Source organism: Homarus americanus, unplaced genomic scaffold (assembly GCF_018991925.1).
Source record: "Homarus americanus isolate GMGI-L3 unplaced genomic scaffold, GMGI_Hamer_2.0 scaffold59578, whole genome shotgun sequence".
NCBI classification, from domain to species: Eukaryota; Metazoa; Arthropoda; class Malacostraca; order Decapoda; family Nephropidae; genus Homarus; species Homarus americanus.
In genome coordinates this window covers 5,763,023-5,781,619 of record NW_024712913.1, presented here as the reverse complement: position 1 = coordinate 5,781,619, position 18,597 = coordinate 5,763,023, and the positions used below count along the sequence as shown (strand labels likewise).

The 18,597-nt window shown below is 43.4% G+C and overlaps 1 protein-coding gene across 1 annotated transcript in view; it reads left to right on the top strand.

Moving 5' to 3' along the window:
• Positions 1–18,123, top strand: part of LOC121864931 — a 20,034-nt gene extending 1,911 nt beyond the window's left edge. The window contains exons 2-3 of the mRNA XM_042364145.1: positions 16,014–16,895; positions 17,306–18,123. Coding sequence (XP_042220079.1) covers positions 16,014–16,895; positions 17,306–18,123 — 1,700 coding nt within the window. The remainder of the gene's footprint in view (positions 1–16,013; positions 16,896–17,305) is intronic.
• The last annotated feature ends 474 nt before the right edge of the window (positions 18,124–18,597 follow it).

Below are 18,597 nucleotides of genomic sequence, written 5' to 3'. Positions count from 1 at the left end.
CAGTGTAATAGATTTTATATTTTATATCCCAATATTTATATATCAATCCTTACCCTACCCCAATTCAAAAATATTAGTTGTTATCGTTTCATCAATCAACTATCATCATCACTATTGCTATTATCATTGTTATTATTTGAACCCCATTGGATATATATGTTTTTATTTTCCTTTTTTATTCCTGCAATCAATGAATTAAGTATTTTTTTAATACCGAAAGCAGAACTACCAGATACTGTTATTCCATTTATCGATGAGAATTTTATTTCGATGGGTGAGTCAAATATATTTAATATAGTTTTATCTTTGGATAAATATCATTGTTTATTCCCTGAGGTTCGTTGATGAACAATTATAACTTTTAAATTTTTTACAAAAGAAGGCCACGTCCTTAAGAGTGATTCAAAATAATTGGCATATCTCTTATCTTGTATATATAAAAACTGAGATGTTACTATAAATTGATAATAATCTTTCCATTCGTTTAATATTTTTTGTTGATTTTTAGAATTTAACTCCATAATGAATAAGGAAATTCAGTTTATATTCACAGAATGTAAAACCGGTGGACATATATCTCCGGAGGAAATACAAGTTGCAATTGAAAAAAAAAAGAAAATTGTGAAACTGAATATGAATATGAAATTATGGTTAACAATACATGTCGTCGACCACCAACCAAAAGATCAAGCTCCTCTTCGTCGTTGTCGTCATATAAGTGTTTAAAAAAAGGTTTTAAAAAATCACAGTCAGAAGAATACCCATCAGTATATAAGTATATAAAACAAATGAAAATGGCTGCTCTAGAATGTCAAAAGATTTTAAAAGAAGATCCTTATTGGGAGAATGAGGCAGCTGGTAATGAATGGAAAAGTAACATTTACTGTCCGTATCACGAAAAACGAGGACATTCAAAACACCCTCTGCTAGTCTCTATATAGATACTAATAAATTAAAATGTTTTTCAAATACATGCTGTGTGGTAAACAATACTATAGATCTTTTAGATTTTCTCGTACAAAAACGATATCCAAAGTAACTTTTTTATTTATTTTTTTTATTTTATAAAGTTTTTCAGTTTTGTTATAGATTTGGGGTGTATAAAAAAACTACAGTTCAAATAAATTTTTAATGAATAGTGACAATTATGTGGTTCAGAATGATAGTGTATCTTCGTAAACTTTGTAGGTTCATTTTTACCATTGAAGGAAGAAATTAGCTTCCTTAGCTCTCTACACATGCATACTGCATTATATCAACACTATAGGTGAGACGCGGGGTTCAAACTGGGCGATAACACCTAAATCTATTATCATATACATTCTTTCGATGACTCTCTGTTAAAATAGCAGATAATTTTATCGACGTATCATCACACCGTTTTTTAAAATGCATTCTGTCTATCCATTCAGTCGCCATTCTAGCTTCTCTAGAAATTGGGTCTAAAATTAGATATTGTACTTGTGGTTCAGATACATAAGTAACTTTTTTTCTTTTTTTTTTCCTTTTTCTTTCTCCTCCTCTTGTATAGTAGTAGTGTATATCCATGATGTATTGTTGTCAGATTAAACACCCGCAGAGCTAGCAGGCACTTGAATGACGTGGCTGTACAAAAAGTTGTTAGATGACACTATTTATATATAAAACTTGACAACTCTCTGGATAGTATAAATTATGTTACAGTTTTCAGTTTAGTTTAGTAGGTAGTTGGGAGTATAAAAACCTACTAGTTCCAGTTATTGTATATGTTTTTTTTGAAAGGCTGTGAAATAATAATGGAACAATCGAGGCAGAGTCTTTATGAAAAACAAAATCGCCAGAATACTTTTGTCAATTCCCCTTTAATAAATGTGGTGGATGTGGAGACCCTTTCGAGAGCCGGGTTTTATTTTTCTCCGTGGGAAAATAAAGTAAAATGTTTTCAGTGCAATTTGGAATTCGATACCACTACCACCACTATTACCACCGCCACCACCACCACCACCACCAGCGGCGGCGGCGCCGCCGTCGACAGCAGTGAAGCTTTTCACAGGGAGAAACGGCCCCAGTGCATATTTTTACGCACTTTAAATCGGCCCAAGACATTATACATTGATAAATTCAGATTTGAAAAGGAACGACTGGATACGTTCGTAGACTGGTCGTCTTCGATATCTCCCGCTCCCGAAGATTTAGCCGCTGCCGGCTTCTATTACCTTAAAATGGAAGAATTTTGTGTTTGTTTTTTCTGCCTGGGTATCATAGGCCATTGGGAAGATACGCCCCTTCAAGAACATCGCAGACTTAATTATCGTCTTCATAATTGGGAAGAAAATGACGAGTCATGGAATGTTCATGCACGTTGGTCCCCATTATGTGAATTTGTCAGACGGAAAAAGGGGTGGGATTTTATTAAAGAGGTAGAGTGAGGTGGCTAGTTTTTAATTGTAAGATTTCCAGTTTCAGGAATATAATTTATACAGTAAAATATGGATTATTAAAAAATAAAATAAGAATTTTGTTAATTATATAATATTAATTTATTTTTTTCCCTTTTTTAAAGTTCAAGACCAAACTCCTTACCAACAAAGTAATTCTGCAATTAAGCCTCAGATTTATACTTATCAAGTAAATATATCTGATGATGATATTACCTATTTAATGAAACAGAGTAGTATAATAAAAAGAGTTGTCGCCATGGGATTTTCCTTCAATAATGTAAGGCGCATTCTTTATAAAAGACTAGAAAAGAAAGGTGTCCCCTTTAATAATCCGAAAGAGAGTTTTAAGGCAGTTTTGAAGCTTATGGAGACAGAGATAGCAGAAGTGAGATTCCGACTTACACTACCACCTAAACTAAATCCATTATCTCCTCCCAATTCACCATATTACTCTGAAAGTCTTACAGCACAATCATATAGTAATACAGCTACCCCTCCCCCAGTTCTTTCCTCTGCTCCTCTATATAATGCTCTAGTATGTATAGTATGTATGATAGAAGACAGAAATATTATAATCATGCCTTGTACACATGTTGCAGTATGTTCTATGTGTATTTTATCTTTAGATAATTGTCCAATATGTATACAAAAGATTGAGTATTTTAGTAAAGTTATTATATCATAGTTTTTTTAAATAAAAATCTGAAGGACCGAAACATACTGTATTTATTTACCAATAAAACAAAATTATTTTATATATATATATAAACACAAACTTCGAGGAGCTGGCAGGCAGATTACCAGATGACACCATTTATTTTACAACTTGACAACTCTGGATAGTATAAATTACGTTACATTCCTTAGTAGATCTAGTTTTGGTGTATATAACCATACAAGAAAGGCTGTGAATAATAATGGAACAATCGAGGTAGAGTCTTTATGAAAAAAAAGATCGCCAGAATACTTTTGTCAATTCTCCTTTAATAAATGTAGTGGATGTGGAGACCCTTTCGAGAGCCAGGTTTTATTTTTCTCAGGAGGAGAATAAAGTAAAATGTTTTCAGTGCAATTTGGAATTCGATACCACTACCAGCGGCGCCGCCGCCGAAGCTTTACACAGGGAGAAACAGCCCCAGTGCATATTTTTACGCACTTTAAATCGGTCCAAGACATTCTATGACACCCGTGTGTTCAGATTTGAAAAGGAACGACTGGATACATTCGTAGACTGGCCCCTGCCGTCTTCGTGGATATCTCCCTTAGATTTAGCCGCTGCAGGTTTTTATTATCTCAAAAATAAAGATTTCTGTGCCTGTTATTTTTGCCGGGGTATCATAGGTAATTGGGAAGAGGATGATACGCCCCTCGGAAAACATCTTAGACTTTTTCCCCATTGTCCCTTTGTTAGAAATCAACCAACGGCAAACATCAGCCTGGGTCAGAGTTGCATTTTAGACCAGATAATTACAATTCCAGAAACGGGAGAGGAGGATCATGGGAAGTGTTTTATAATTATTTTATCATACTTTATATAATAATATAAATATTAATAAAATTATTAATTATTTTTTATTTTGCAGGAGAAAATTGGATAAGAATGGGACTTATTCCACATAGCCTCTGTTTTAATAAGGAATATAATAAGTTTAAAACTAGATTGGAAAGTTTTAAGATATGGCCACTCGAAATACAACGACGACAACCAACAATCCATGATTTAGCAAAAACAGGGTTTTATTACATTGGCTTATCTGACATGGTACAATGTTTTTCTTGTGGTATCGGTCTTCACAATTGGGAAGAAAATGACGAGGAAGAAATATGGAATGTACATGCACGTTGGTACTCAAGATGTGAATTTTTATTACTGAAAAAGAAGGCTGACTTTATCAAAAAGGTAAAAATATATAAAATATAATAATGACATCTATTATTCTTTATTAATATTATTATAATATTAATATTTATTTTTTTATTTTCCCTTTAAGGTTCAAGATCAAACTCCTCCTTACCAACAGAGTAATTCTGCAATTAAGACTCAGAAGATTTATCGAGTAAATCTATCGGATGATGATATAACCTATTTAATGAACAAGAGTAGTATAATAAAGGTGGTTATAGACTCTGGATAATATTGAAGAGTGTACTGAGGCAGTTTTGGAGCTTATGGGGACCGAAGAACTAAAAGTACAAGCCAGTTTACCACCACAACCTTACTCATACTCGCCACCTTACCCTGAAATAATCGATAGTTTTTTAGATATGTTATCACCTCCATTACAACAACAATTATTCAATGGTTACTCACCACCTTACCCTGAAAGTCTTACACCACCACCCAATCCACCACCATCTTACCCTGAAAGTCTTACACCACCACCACCCAATCAACCACCATCATTTACACTACCACCCAATCAACCACCATCTTATCCTGAAATCAATATGATCCCACTACCACAACAATCTTACCTTAGAATCAATAGGATTTTACTACAACCACTCAATCTACCACCATTTAATCCTGAAATCAATAGGATTCAATTACAACCACTCAATCCACCATTATCTTACCCTGAAATCAATATGATCCAACTACCAGCTAATCCATCATCTCCTCCCAATCTACCATATTACTCTGATATCCATCTAGTAGTAGTAATCCCGCTACCCCTCCCCCAGTTCTTTCCTCTACTCCTCCTCAATATAATGCTATTGTGTGTAGAGTATGTATGGTAAATGGCAGAAATATTATAATCTTGCCTTGTAGACATTTGGCAGTGTGTTCTGTATGTATTTCATTATTAAGTACTTGTCCAATATGTATAGAAAAAATTGAGTGTATTATTAATGCTATTATATCATAGTTTAATTTTTTTTTTTTAAATAAAACCAATGAATTTTTGAAGGATAATATATTTTACCAACAAACAAAATACAGGAACTACAGAAACAACCTAGTTTCATTCAGGCCCCTGGCTAGAAAATTTCATTGGGATGAATGAATATTTATTGGAATTTAAGAAGGATTTGGTAAGGAGTGACATCGAGTAATCTTCAAATGCCGGTGATGGTTATGAAACATCGGTTTAACATTGACAAGTTTAGCCTGCTCTATAGGTACCTTGAGCTCTATGGGTGATCCAGGTTGTTGCTCTATGGGTGGTCGGTATGATAGGTTGTTGCTCCATAGGTGGTCTGTATGTAGACTGTAGCACTATGGGTGGCCCGTATGTGGACTGTGGCACTATGGGTGGCCCGTATGTGGACTGTGGCACTATGGGTGGCCCGTATGTGGACTGCTGCATTCTGGGTTCAATGGGTGGTTGCTCTTTTGGTTGTCCATATGTATGTTGCTGCTCTATGGGTTGTCCGTATATAGGTTGTTGCTCTATGGGTGGTCCGGATGTGGACTGCTGTATTGTGGGTGGTCCGTATCCTATTATAGTGGAGGCAGTATTTTGTATATCATTATATAATCCCTTGATCTTAAAACGCTTTGCTAATTTAAGAAAGTTGGAGAGTTCGTTCTGATGGATGTTAATCTCCCCCCGATACATAAAGGAAACTAACTCTTTCATATATTTAGGAGATATGTCACCTAAAAAGATTATTGGGTGTTTATCAAGATTACCCAAGAGGAGGATATCATTAAAGATAGGGCTGCATGTCATCAAGATCACCTTGTGAACGGCGAAGGAACCCTCGACGCAGGAGAGGGTATCGTCTGTAAAAGCCTTTTGATCGTACAGCCGGCAAAACATGGAGATGATACTACTTTGATGATCTTTTCATTTGATGTTGTATTGCTCCAGCTGCTCTATAATGGCGCAAGTTTATCCAATAAATATCTTTCTAGTGGTGGTTGTAAAATCACTTTAAACTCCTGCCTTGAAGGGGAGTATGCTTAGATCGAGTAAGTAAGCTATACAACTGACCAGAACTGCACGGTGTTCCGTCAATTTTCACACTGACTGTTTTATTTATAAGCAACCCTATTTTATTGGTTATGTGTACGAAGAGCATTCCTTAAAATTTTTATATTTCAACTACACTTTTTTTTTTTTTTTTAGGAAAGGTTAATGTCATAATGGACAATAATGAAGTTTATTGTAAAAATAATGCCTTAAGGCTATATTTTGTTTTCAATCAACATAAGATGGTTTTCATGCAAGTAATTGCTCACAGTTCATCATGCCAATCAGCCTCCTGCACACCAATCTGTCGCATGTTTCGTCGTGTTCGCCATCACATCGCGGCAGCTCGTCACTCGTGTTCTGTACTGTGCATATATTCCCTGATTCTACAAATGCACTTATCTACTGTATGTGTAAAAATGACGACTGTGGCTTACCTGGTTGTATGATTTACGAGTCACAAAATTCATCTAAAACTGATAATTAAATTTTTTGTAATTGTGGTTTTGAAATAAAATGGTGTTAGAAAATTTTATCTTATATTTTTCCCTCTCCCTTTTTTACATAAAAAACATTTTATGATAGGTAAATTTATAATTTTTTATAAAAATCTATATTTTTATATATTTATTAAAATCATTTTTGCCTAACTCCTTTTTCTAAAACTTCTATACTTATTTAGACACTGATATTCTTTGCCACATGGGATTATTTTTAATTAATGATAAAGTATCAAAACATATCTGCATAGATCTATGACTCAATAATGTGTTTTTGTACAGAGATTTTCTTGTCAATACATCATTTATCACAGTAATATAATTAGTATTATCAAACATACTTAATTGACTCATAGAATGATGGAGACAATGGGCGAAGTTGTCCCTTTTGCCTATTCTTTCAGCAGCCATATGATCACTAAATCCATTAAGTCGAGGTTGTAAATAATAGGGACATTGTTTCTGTTGACATGCATTACCTAATAACCCAACATAAGGTCTGTAGTATTTTCCATATGTCTCTTCAAATGTTGAAATATTAATACCACACCACCATGTTTCACACATAATCTCTTCGGGAGACATGGGAATTACAGGCAATAAATGACATTTGTTATATGATAATTGTTATGTTCTGGGTAATAAGTTCAATATACAGGAGCGAACACAAACACCTGTATAGATTTTGTAGGTTCGATTTACTGGATAAGAGATATGTACACAAGGGGAGTAGCGCTCTTCAACCTGTCTGCTTGTCAACTGCTCTATAGACGACGTATGGCAAGTGATACATTAGCAGCTTCCATACGTCGCCAGGCACATTAATTAAGCATGTGGGACATCTTAAATACATTGCCACACACTGCTAGCTAGGCTGAATAAATAGTACATAAATGGAGCACATACATAATATACATACATAATATAAATACAGCATACAGAATATACATACACCTCCCTCCCCCCTATACGCTCATAGCAAAGTCTTGAGCGGACCTTTTCTTTTGGATCCGTTCTGAGCGTCGAGGGACTAGATCACTGGGAAGGGTATGGGACTCAACACTGGTGGCGGGGTCAGCAGAAGGCATTGTTACGGGGCGGAGAAAACGGCGGTTCCTCCACCACACACGACCACTGGGTAACCGCACCTGGTAGTCCCGTGACCTACCGAGACCCATGACTACGCCTACTTTGTCCCAACGTAGGGAGGTCGGGTCCTGAACACGGACTTGGGTGCCGACACTCAACCTGGGGAGAGAACGGGCGTGGTCGTTGTAGCGGGCGACGACGTCCTGAACACGTTCGGCGGCTCGGCGATCACAATCCTCTGTCTTGGCCTGCCACTCCTTGGAGAAGGATTGAGGGTGAGCAGGGACACAAGAACGAAGGGGGCGTCCATACAAGACCTGGGCAGGGGAGCGTCCGGTGTAGTTAGGTGTGTTGCGGAGTTCAAGAAGACCCCGGTCGAAGGCCTCGCAGTCAATGTTCCCAGAAGGGGCCACCTTAAGGATGAGGAGCTTCAGGGATTTGACAGCAGCCTCAGCGTGGCCGTTGGACTGCGGGTAATGGGGCGATGACAACACATGCCGGACTCCCGATCGGTCAAGGAACGCCCACGTCACGGAAGTAGTGGCGGAACTTGCTGATGGTGGCGGCAGACGTCGTGTCATTACCGCACTTGATGACAACCGGCCAACCAGAGAGACGGTCGACGATAACAAGGAAGGACTTTCCTGACACAGAGAAAAAGTCGGCCGACACAGACTCAAAGGGGCAGGTGGGGTTGTCGTCACTCATGAAGGGTTCCTGCTGCTGGCTGGGTTGTAATACTTGGCAGGGCTCACATGCACGGACAACATTGGAGATGTCGGAGTTGATGCCGGGCCAGAACACAGTCTGTCGTGCACGTCGTTTGGTGGCCTCAGCTCCACGGTGACTGTCGTGAAGGCGAGCCAAGACGTGGGGACGTGATGCAGCAGGGACAACTACACGTGCTCCGTACAGAACAAGGTCTCCGTCGCAGTAGAGTTCATCGCGGAGTTTCCAATACGGGAGCAGGGTGTTGTGAAGATCGTAGCGGTTGCTAGGAAATCCATTCCTCACACACTCGACGAGTCGGACGTAGGAAGGGTCATCTCGGGCCGCTGTTCGAAGGTCCTCCATTGCCTTGTCGTCATCTGGTGACAGGTCCGAACGAAGGGATTGGACGGCGTGTAGAGTGACCACAGTCCTGACGGAAAGAGCGAGGTCGAAGTCGAGCACATGGTCTTCTGGAGTAGGGCGGCTGACAGGAGAGCGAGACAAGGCATCAGGGATGCAGAGCTCCTTACCAGAACGCCACACTGCTGTGAAGATGTACGCCGAGAGCTTCTCTTTCAGACGCTGGAGGCGAGGGTTCTCAACGGCGTCTAGCGTGTAGTGGTTGAGGATCGGGACAAGCGGGCGATGGTCGGTCACTAGGTGAAAGTGTTGCAGGCCTATAAGGTAAAACCTGCACTTGGACATCGCCCAAACCACAGCCAACAGCTCCAACTCAATAGTGGCGTAGCGCGTCTCGGTGTCAGAGAGGAAACGCGAGCCACACTGGACAAGCCGGAACTGCCCTCCACCGTGATCCTGCAGTAGGGCGTATCCCACACCGTACAAGCGTGAGGCATCTGTCTGCAGAACCGTCGGCAAGGCTGGGTCAAACGTGGCGAGGACAGGTGGACTAGACAGGGCCTGTTTCACTTGCTGGAAGGCCTTGTCGTGGTCGGGGGTCCACAGGAATGTCCTCTTGGGGCTCATCAGGGGGCGAAGTGGTTGGGCAGCTGCGGAGATGTCCGACGAAAACTCTGCTAACTGGTTGACGAGACCGATGAAGGACCTCAAGTCGGTGAGGTTAGCAGGGGTGGGAAAATCCGTGATGGCGCGGACCTTTTCCGGGTCAGCTGCGATACCATTCCCTGAAAGGGTGTACCCACAAAAGTCCACTGAAGAGCTGGCCAGAACAAACTTGTCGGCATTTAGGGTGATGCCGTGCTTCCGGCACCTGTTGAGTACCTCGTAGATACGGCAGAGGTGATCCATATAATCCTCGTCGTACACGAGTATGTCGTCGACCACTTTCACGCAGTTTGCCAGACCTTGTAGAGCCATATCACCTCGAAGACAGAAAGCGTCTCCTGTAGCGGCGAATCCCATGGGGCCACGGCAATAACTGTAACGTCCATGCGGGGTGATGAAAGTTGTGAGTGGTCGGTCTTCTTCGGCAAGCTCTATCTGCCAGTATCCACACAAGGCGTCCATCGTCGTGAAGAAGCGCGCCTTCGGGTTCACACTGCGTATAGCTGCAAAGGGCGTGGGAGAAGGGTGCGCAGGACGAGACACCTGGCTGTTGAGCTTGGAGAGGTCAGTGGTGATCCGAACACCACCTTTAGGTTTTGCGACGACAACCATAGGGTGACACCATGGAGACGGGTCATCGCCGGTTGGTGCAATAATTTCTTGGGCGACCATGGAGTCCAGCTCGTTTTTGACCGCCTCGCGGAAGGCCAGGGGAACCAGTCGAGGGGTGTAAATAGCGAAGGGCTTCGCGTCGTCCCTCAGGTGGATCCTCATGGGGGGACCTGCCATCTTCTTGAGAGGCTTGGATTCCAGAGCGGACTTGGTCACCAGAACGTCGCTGAATTCCTTCAGGAAGTACTTCCGAGCATCCGAAGGAGAGGTGTCACTGGCAAGAGGCAGGGGTAGGGCGGCAGCAGGGTCGTTGCTGCTCCCTTTTTGCACCCTGTTGGCGTGTTTTACCTCAAGAATAGGTTTGGGGAAGTCCTGGGAGATGATGGCCAACTCTTGACAATGTCTGTAGGACAGCAAAGGAGTCGGGACACCGTTATGCACATCAATCCAGGCTTGACACGACCTGTTGCCAAAGGTGACTTGTGCTTGGAGTGAACCCAGGGCCGGGGTCATCTGTGAACCATCTGCCATAAAGCGGAGATCCTTGGGGGGCGGTCCTAGATCACTTGGAGAGAGCCCCAAGCATTGCAAATGCTGGGGACCGATGACTGTAGCATCAGCGCCGGTGTCAGGCAACATCTGAAGACGGGATGACACACTGCGGTAGGTCACAATGACACTGATGTACTGGGGGACTTTGGTCCTGGGACGCGGGGGGGAGCACACATTCCTAATATGGCTCGAGCGTTGTCCAGGGTCGTCATGCTTCTGATTGGAAGACTGTGGGCGGCCCTCTCTGGTGGAAGGGAGCTGAAGCTTCCGCCGACGCTGTCCCTTGGGTTTGTTGGAAGGGCAACACTTGTCATAGTGGCCCAGACGACCGCACACATTGCACTGGACGCGTTTGGCTGGGCACCGTACTGTGAGTGACCAGTGGCCCTTACGGTCACAACTGTTGCATGTAGACTCAGCAGCTGGACACACCTGTGTTCCGTGCTGCTTACCACAGTTGTTACAAAATGAACCGGGCGTGGACGTGGTGGGCGAAGGCGTAGGAGCAGACTTCTTGTCCTTCTTGTACCGGGACACAGCGCGTACAGCTGTAGGGGGAGCTCGGATGGCAGAGGTGGCACACCTGGCAGCCTCATAGGAGCGACATATCGTCAACACATCGTTGAGAGAAGAGGAAGAGTCGAGGGAGGTGAGGGGTTGGACAAGTTCCTCGTCCTTAACACCCATCAGGATTACCTGCTTCAACTGGGTCTCCTCGCACTGCTGGTGGTTGCCTAAACATATATCTACCTCTTCCGAGGCTCCCTTAAGACGTACATAAAAGGCGTCAAAAGACTCACCCTCCATCTGTCTGCAGCTAAACAATTCCCTCCTGCACAGAGCTTCATTCTGCTGTCCTTTGATGTGCCGTTGTAGAATGTCCAGTACCTCCTCTACAGACAACGAAGAGGTCGGAGGTACCTGCAACGTATGTTCTAAGACACGCTGAACTTCCAAGGACAGGCACATACGCAGCTGGATGAGATGTTTAGGCTGTGACAAACTCTGGAGATCCACCATTGTAGAATAATCAGTCCACCGTCGCCGCCATTCACGAAAAGTCTGGAAATTCACATCAGGCTTCAAGATGGGCGGTGTTTGAGCAGCTGCTTTAGGTGGGGCTGGGGGGCGTGAAGGAAGCATTGATGAGGTATCTGAACCAGTCAGTACCGAGGCAGTGTTAGAGCCAGGGGCTTGGTTAACAGTGAGGCGAGATATCAAAGCTTCAAACCGTGCACTGTCTTCCAATCTCCGTTGGTGGTCTCGTTCTGCCTCTGCTTGCCCTCTGTGTTCATCCGCCACACGTCTGTTAGCTTCATCCTCGCGCCTTTCATCTCTCATAAACTTCATTAAAGCAATTATCTCTGGAGACAACGCTGAATATTGAGGTGAAGGGCTGCGCGATGTTGTGGGAGCTGGAGCGTCGTGGTCGGCCATGTCATCCATCTCTGCGGGGCTATCATCCACCTGACTCATCCATACGCTGGGTCCACGGCTACGTAAGGCATGAGACATAACTACTTCATCTGTGTACTGTGTCTTAAATCAGTGTTGACCGGTCAGCCCGTCGTATCAACAAGATTTCAGACAAAAAAATTAATTAAATACACAGATAAGTAGGTTAAATATATAAAATATATATAAGAGAGCCGCGCGGTCAGCGAGTGTTAGTACATGTATGTGTGTGTGTGTCCCGGGCAGGAGCGTCTCGCCTCAGCTGTGAGGGGGTGTGGAGGCGACGCTGTGAGGGGGGGGGTTGGAGACGGCGAGGAGCTCAGTCACCTTCTGGACGCGGTCAGAGAAGGGTGCACTGAACTCTACTCCCCACAAATGCCCAGAACATGCCATATACCTTGGGAATCCTTTAAAACAAGGTCACACATGAATGGCACGAAACACACAATGCACTAAACACTTCACAGAAAATCACTGTCACTGACACTGCTCAAAGTTGCTAAATTCTTCGAGGACGGGTGGCGCGGCGGTTGACACAGGGCAGGAGTCCATAAGCCGGCTTTCCACAAACTTTGCACTATCACTCGTAATTATCCAGTAAGATTACGCACTGCGCCATGTTAGGTTCTGGATAATAAGTTCAATATACAGGAGAGAACATAAACACCTGTATAGATTTGTAGGTTCGATTTACTGGATCAGAGATATGTACACAAGGGGAGTAGCGCTCCTCAGCTTGGCTGCCTGTCAACTGCTATAGACGACGTATGGCAAGTGAGACATTAGCAGCTTCCATACGTCGCCAGGCACATTAATTAAGCATGTGGGATATGGTAATAACATTGCCACACGCTGCTAGCTAGGCTGAATAAATAATACATAAATGGAGCACATACGTAATATACATACATAATATATAATCCAGCATACATAATATACATACAGTATCTAACCCAATTCATTATTATTCTATGATGATGTACCTAACCCCATTTATTATTATATGATATGATGTATGTAAAACCATTTATTATTATGATATGACATGATGTACCTAACCCCATGTGTTACTATCTTTTTTTGGTGCTATTATGTTATGATATATGTATCCCAATATATTTTATTATGAAGGTATGTCACATTCTAGTTGTATGTTAACAGATTTCCATTTCTTTTGCCCAATTCTGACCACCGGTAGGGAATTATTTTTCTATTTTTATTGATATAATATGTGCAATGTTTTGTATGAGGATTTATACTTTATATTAATCATTTAATGTGTATGTTACTACTTAAGTGTTTTCTGAAAGTTACCGCATAATATAAATCTTGGGGAAGGGGGAAGCTTTGTCATGATCGTGATGACGGCTAACCTGAAAACCTTAAGGATTCATATTACGCTCAAACGTCCACAAAACCTTCCGAGTCCCCCAGTGGAAACGTCCCCCGTTTTCTCTGTTCCTGGGTGACGTCACCGATAGGCCGTCTTTGTTTGTAGGGAACTTTGAATATAATATGAGGATTTAGTAGCAGACGCTGTATGTTGGGACCTGTTGCCATCCAACCCTTTGTAATCAATTTAATTTTGCTTTTGATAGCTGAGTCAGAGCATTGTTAGTGAGGATAATAGTAGGGAATGAAACTGAGTTCATAGTCTCAGTTTCAACGTCAGAGTGTACAGTAAATTAATTCATCGAAATAGAAGTAGGTGGACTCCCTGGCCTATTTTGAGTGGGTGCCGCTGGCATTTCTACCGTTAGTAAATGCCCGTTCCTTCATCCATACAGGTCCCTAACGCAGCCTAGGCCGTGTCTGTAGCGTGGATGTTGTATCCACTATGTCTTTGGAGATGTCCGAGGTCCAGTAGGATCAGTTACCTTTGTGAGACCCGGCCGTCAGACACTTCAGACTACCTATGGCCCCCATAGCTGGCTCGTCTGGGCCTAACGCTAGGCCTGCGAGGTGACCCCGGATCACCAAGCCACACACCACTACCAGCCCCCATCATTGGTGGATGAGAGTCTAACTCAGTAGGGCTATTTGTGTGGTGTAGTTAATCCACTGGGATCTTCAGAGTTCGTCGGAAAGTTCTCCATGGTGGCTGGACCCCATGGCTGTTGCTTGCGTATCACTCCTGACGACTGAGTGTTGTAGTGGCAGTTGCCCTGGTCTTTATGGTGCTAAGTGACTATAAGAGTTATGTGTTATTGAGCATGTCCACCCAGTAGGGTTGTGAGTGTTATTGAGTATATCCACCCAGTAATGGTGTGAGTATGTTGAGCCTGAGGGCATTGTACCCGATTTCGTCTGTTGGTACATATATACTCTTTCTCCTACTTCCATATTAATGTTTAAATAAATTTTGTATTTGTATATTGTGTCTATTATTTACCTACAGTATTCACCGTTATTTCTTCCCTATTACTTGTTACTATCATTACATCTACCCACGAGCCTCCTCTCGTCGCGCTACCAATGGTAATAAGTATGAGCGCAAAAGGAATTGTTAGTGACACAGAGGCCCTTATAAAATGGTGGCAGCTCAGGCTCTCATAACATTCCACTAAAATCACAAATGAAGTTTATTGCATGGCTTTTGGAACCATTTCCACTGAAGGCCAATGACGATCTTTTGGTTCTTAACAGAGAAACTTAAATAACAGTAGTTTCAGAAGATTATTTGTTAATTGCTGTGACTAACCATGAAGTCCTAAATCATTGTAAGTCAACATACTTACACTTACATGTATGTCCTGCCTATGTTTTTGCTTTCACCTGGGATGTGGAAGTTATTTGTGAACTAGCTATAAAACAAACTATTGCTTCTACAGCTCTGTGTAATACTCATCTGTCAAGCTCAGTAAACATTTAGTTGTTGAAGGTTATCATATAGCACCAGACTATTGTGAGCTCAGCAGTAATTCAATCACAACCTTGACCTACGCGCCATCATCTTGCATTTGTATCAAACATTACTTCTGAACTAGTACTCATACCATTTTTACTGAATATAAATTTCAGCAGCCTTCACATATTCTCTGATAAGCTTAAACTTCTGTCTTACATTAATGACACACAGTTTCCTGCAGTGCAGGATTCTCTTCCCTTTTATTTTTCTTCCGGAGTAATCCTACCTGGTTTCATCATACTTGCCTTTAGATTTGTCATTTCCTTGACTGTTATGATAATTTGATTCAGGATAATGTCCTCTAGGTACACACTAGTTTCCCAAAAAACTCTCCAAAAGGCACTAACAGAGCATGTGCAAGATGAAACAGTTTAGCTAAAGCACATGTTATCGCCGCTGGTGTTTATCACTGGTGTCAGTGCTGACGTTTTGCTGCCTTACCCGAACAAAACATTACATCTCAGCCTGCGACCACGTGCCTCAACCTCCCCCACGCGGCCAGTTAACACGCCAGATGTGGCGGCTGGAGAAGTGTTCCAGGGTGTCATCACCACTGGCGTGAGTGCTGAGAGGGTGCATGACGCAGATCACCCTCTTGAGTGATGCCCCCCCCCCAACCACGCGACCTGTTACCTTGACAGATGTGGCGGCTGGGGAGGGGGGGTGGGGGGGTGTTTACCACAGGGAGTGTTAACCCAAGGGGAACAATGTAACACCACAGAAGTAAATCTGGTAGTAAAAGGCATTAACACCCGGAGAGCGAAGTGCCCAATATCCCTTCCTAAGATACTAGTACTTGACAAACTGCAACCTTCTTTAGAAAACTTAACAGCTGCAGCCCTAGACATAGATGCTTGGGGACATCTTCGAGGACTTGTTCCACTTCCACCAAACAGACGAGTCGCAGAGTTACTAATTGGACAAGATTGCCCAGATGCCTTGACTCCCCTTGAGTGTGGGACACGGCCGGATGGAGCACCTTTTGCAATAAAGACAAGATTGGGTTGGACAATTAATGGGCCCCTGATGGGCAATTTAACTCACAGGTTTACAACGGAATGTTCCATGCTGACCGCCTCTACCGAAAAAACTCGATTGGAAGAACAAGTGAGGCGCTTCTGGGAAATTAAAGCATTACACCAGACCCCGGGAGATGGCTCCCTGTCATCAGTGGAGGATAAACGGGTCATCCAGCTTTGGTCGTCGACTGGACAGAGAGTGGAGGGACACTCCCAATTCCCAATTCCATTCCGGCGTCAACCGCCCTGTCTACCTGACAACAGAGCGCTCGCCAAGCGTTGCCCACTGGGACTAAAGAAACGCCTATCGAGGGACACAAGGTTGAGACTCTGGTACAAGGAGGAGATGGAAAAGTTATTCATCGGAGGCTTCGCCGAAAGGGTGCCACTAAAGCAATTATCGGAGTCCGTTGGAAGTAGCTGGTACCTGCCTCATCACCCAGTACTAAACCCCAACAAACCAGACAAGGTACGGATAGTCTTCGATTGTGCAGCATCCTTCTCGAAGACTTCACTCAACAATCAAGTGCTCCAAGGATCAGACTTCAACAACAAATTGATTGGAGTACTCATGTGGTTCAGACAAGAGCCGATCGCCCTGATGGCCGACATCGAAGAAATGTTCCATCAAGTGAAGGTAAATCCAGAGTACAGAGACGCTTTACGATTCCTCTGGTGGGAAGGTGGGATTTGACACAAACGCCAATGACATGTAGGATGACAGTGCATCTCTTTCGAGGAGTGTGGAGTCCCTCGTGCGCGGCCTATGCTTTGCAATGGACCTTCCAAGACTTCAGAGATGGGTTCTCGGATGCCGCAAATAGAGCGAAATCAAACTTCTATGATGACGACCTGCTCCTGTCAGTAACTGAACCAAAAGAAGCAATTATGATATCTCGGCAGTTGCGGCATCTTTTATCCCTGGGAGGTTTCAAACTCACAAAATGGATCAGCAACGACAAAGAGGTCCTCAACACGATACCATTTGAAAGTCGACATGCTGGAGTGAAGGAAGTGAACCTGGGATGTGAAGACCTACCCACGGAGAGAGCCTTGGGATTCATGTAGGACCTAAATGGAGACCAGTTTGCAGCAAAGGTTCAGGTTCCCACCCGCCCGGCGACAAAAAGGGTCTTACTAGCAGTGGTAAGCTCGGTGTACGACCCTCTAGGATTCATCTGCCCTTTCACCATCAAAGCCAAGCTCATTTTCCAAGACGAATGCAGGCGGAAGAAGGACTCGGACGAAGACATCACTGAGCAAAGCCTTCACAAGTGGTTGCGCTGGCTTGAAGATTTGAAATCACTGAGAAACGTCAAAGTTCCTCGCTGCTACAGACCCGGTGGACTGGGTTGTGCCACCTCATCGCAACTCCATCACTTCTGTGGCGCCTCACAAGTGGCCTATGCAGTTGTAACGTACCTACGGACAGTAGATAATGAAGGTGATGCCAGATGTTCTTTCGTTTGTGGCAAGGCTCGTCTGGCCCCTCTCAAACAGCTAACGGTCCCAAGGCTAGAACTCTGTGCAGCAGTCCTTGCGACAAGAGCAGACCAGGCAATCAAGCGTGAAATTGGAGTCCCACTTGAAGAATCCTTGTTCTGGACGGACAGTATGATTGTGGTCAAGTACATCGCCAACCTAGAGAAACGTTTCTATACCTTCGTTGCCAACAGGATCTCAGCTATACATGAAGTCACGGAGAAGGCCCAATGGAGACATGTACGATCAAGATGGAATCCAGCAGATGATGCTACAAGAGGCATACCTGTTGAAGACATGTTAAAGGAATGCAGATGGATTGATGGTCCCTCTTTTTGTCTCTACCTGAGGAGTACTGGCCCAGAGAACCGGAAATCAGACACGAACTTGAGAATGATCCCGAAGTTAAGCTCGAGGCGGTGTCATTAGCCACAGCAGGAAATAATGCCGATGCCATCATGCAACTGCTATGGAGCAGATACTTATCATGGCATGCGCTGCAGAGAGGTGTATCCTGGAGCAGGCGAGTATCCAGCATCCTGAGATACGACTTTCAGGGTGCAACATCGAAGCCACTGCAATTGCCTGAACTGCTGAATTCTAAGTGGGCCATCATTCAGTTCCTGCAAAAGAGGCCTATGGTGAGGAGATGAGCCTCCTGCAGCACCGACAGCTGCAACGACAAAGTCGACTGTACCGACTAGAGCTATACCTAGGCCAAAACGGGCTGCTCAGAGTAGGAGGAAGGTTGCAAGATGCCAAAGAAAGAACTGGACCAGTACTACTGCCCAGAGACCACCCAATGACCAAACTTATAGTGCGGGAAGCACACATTGTGGGCGCTGGCCATTCCGGGAGAGAACATACACTGTCTATTCTCCGGTGTGAGTTCTGGATAGCCCG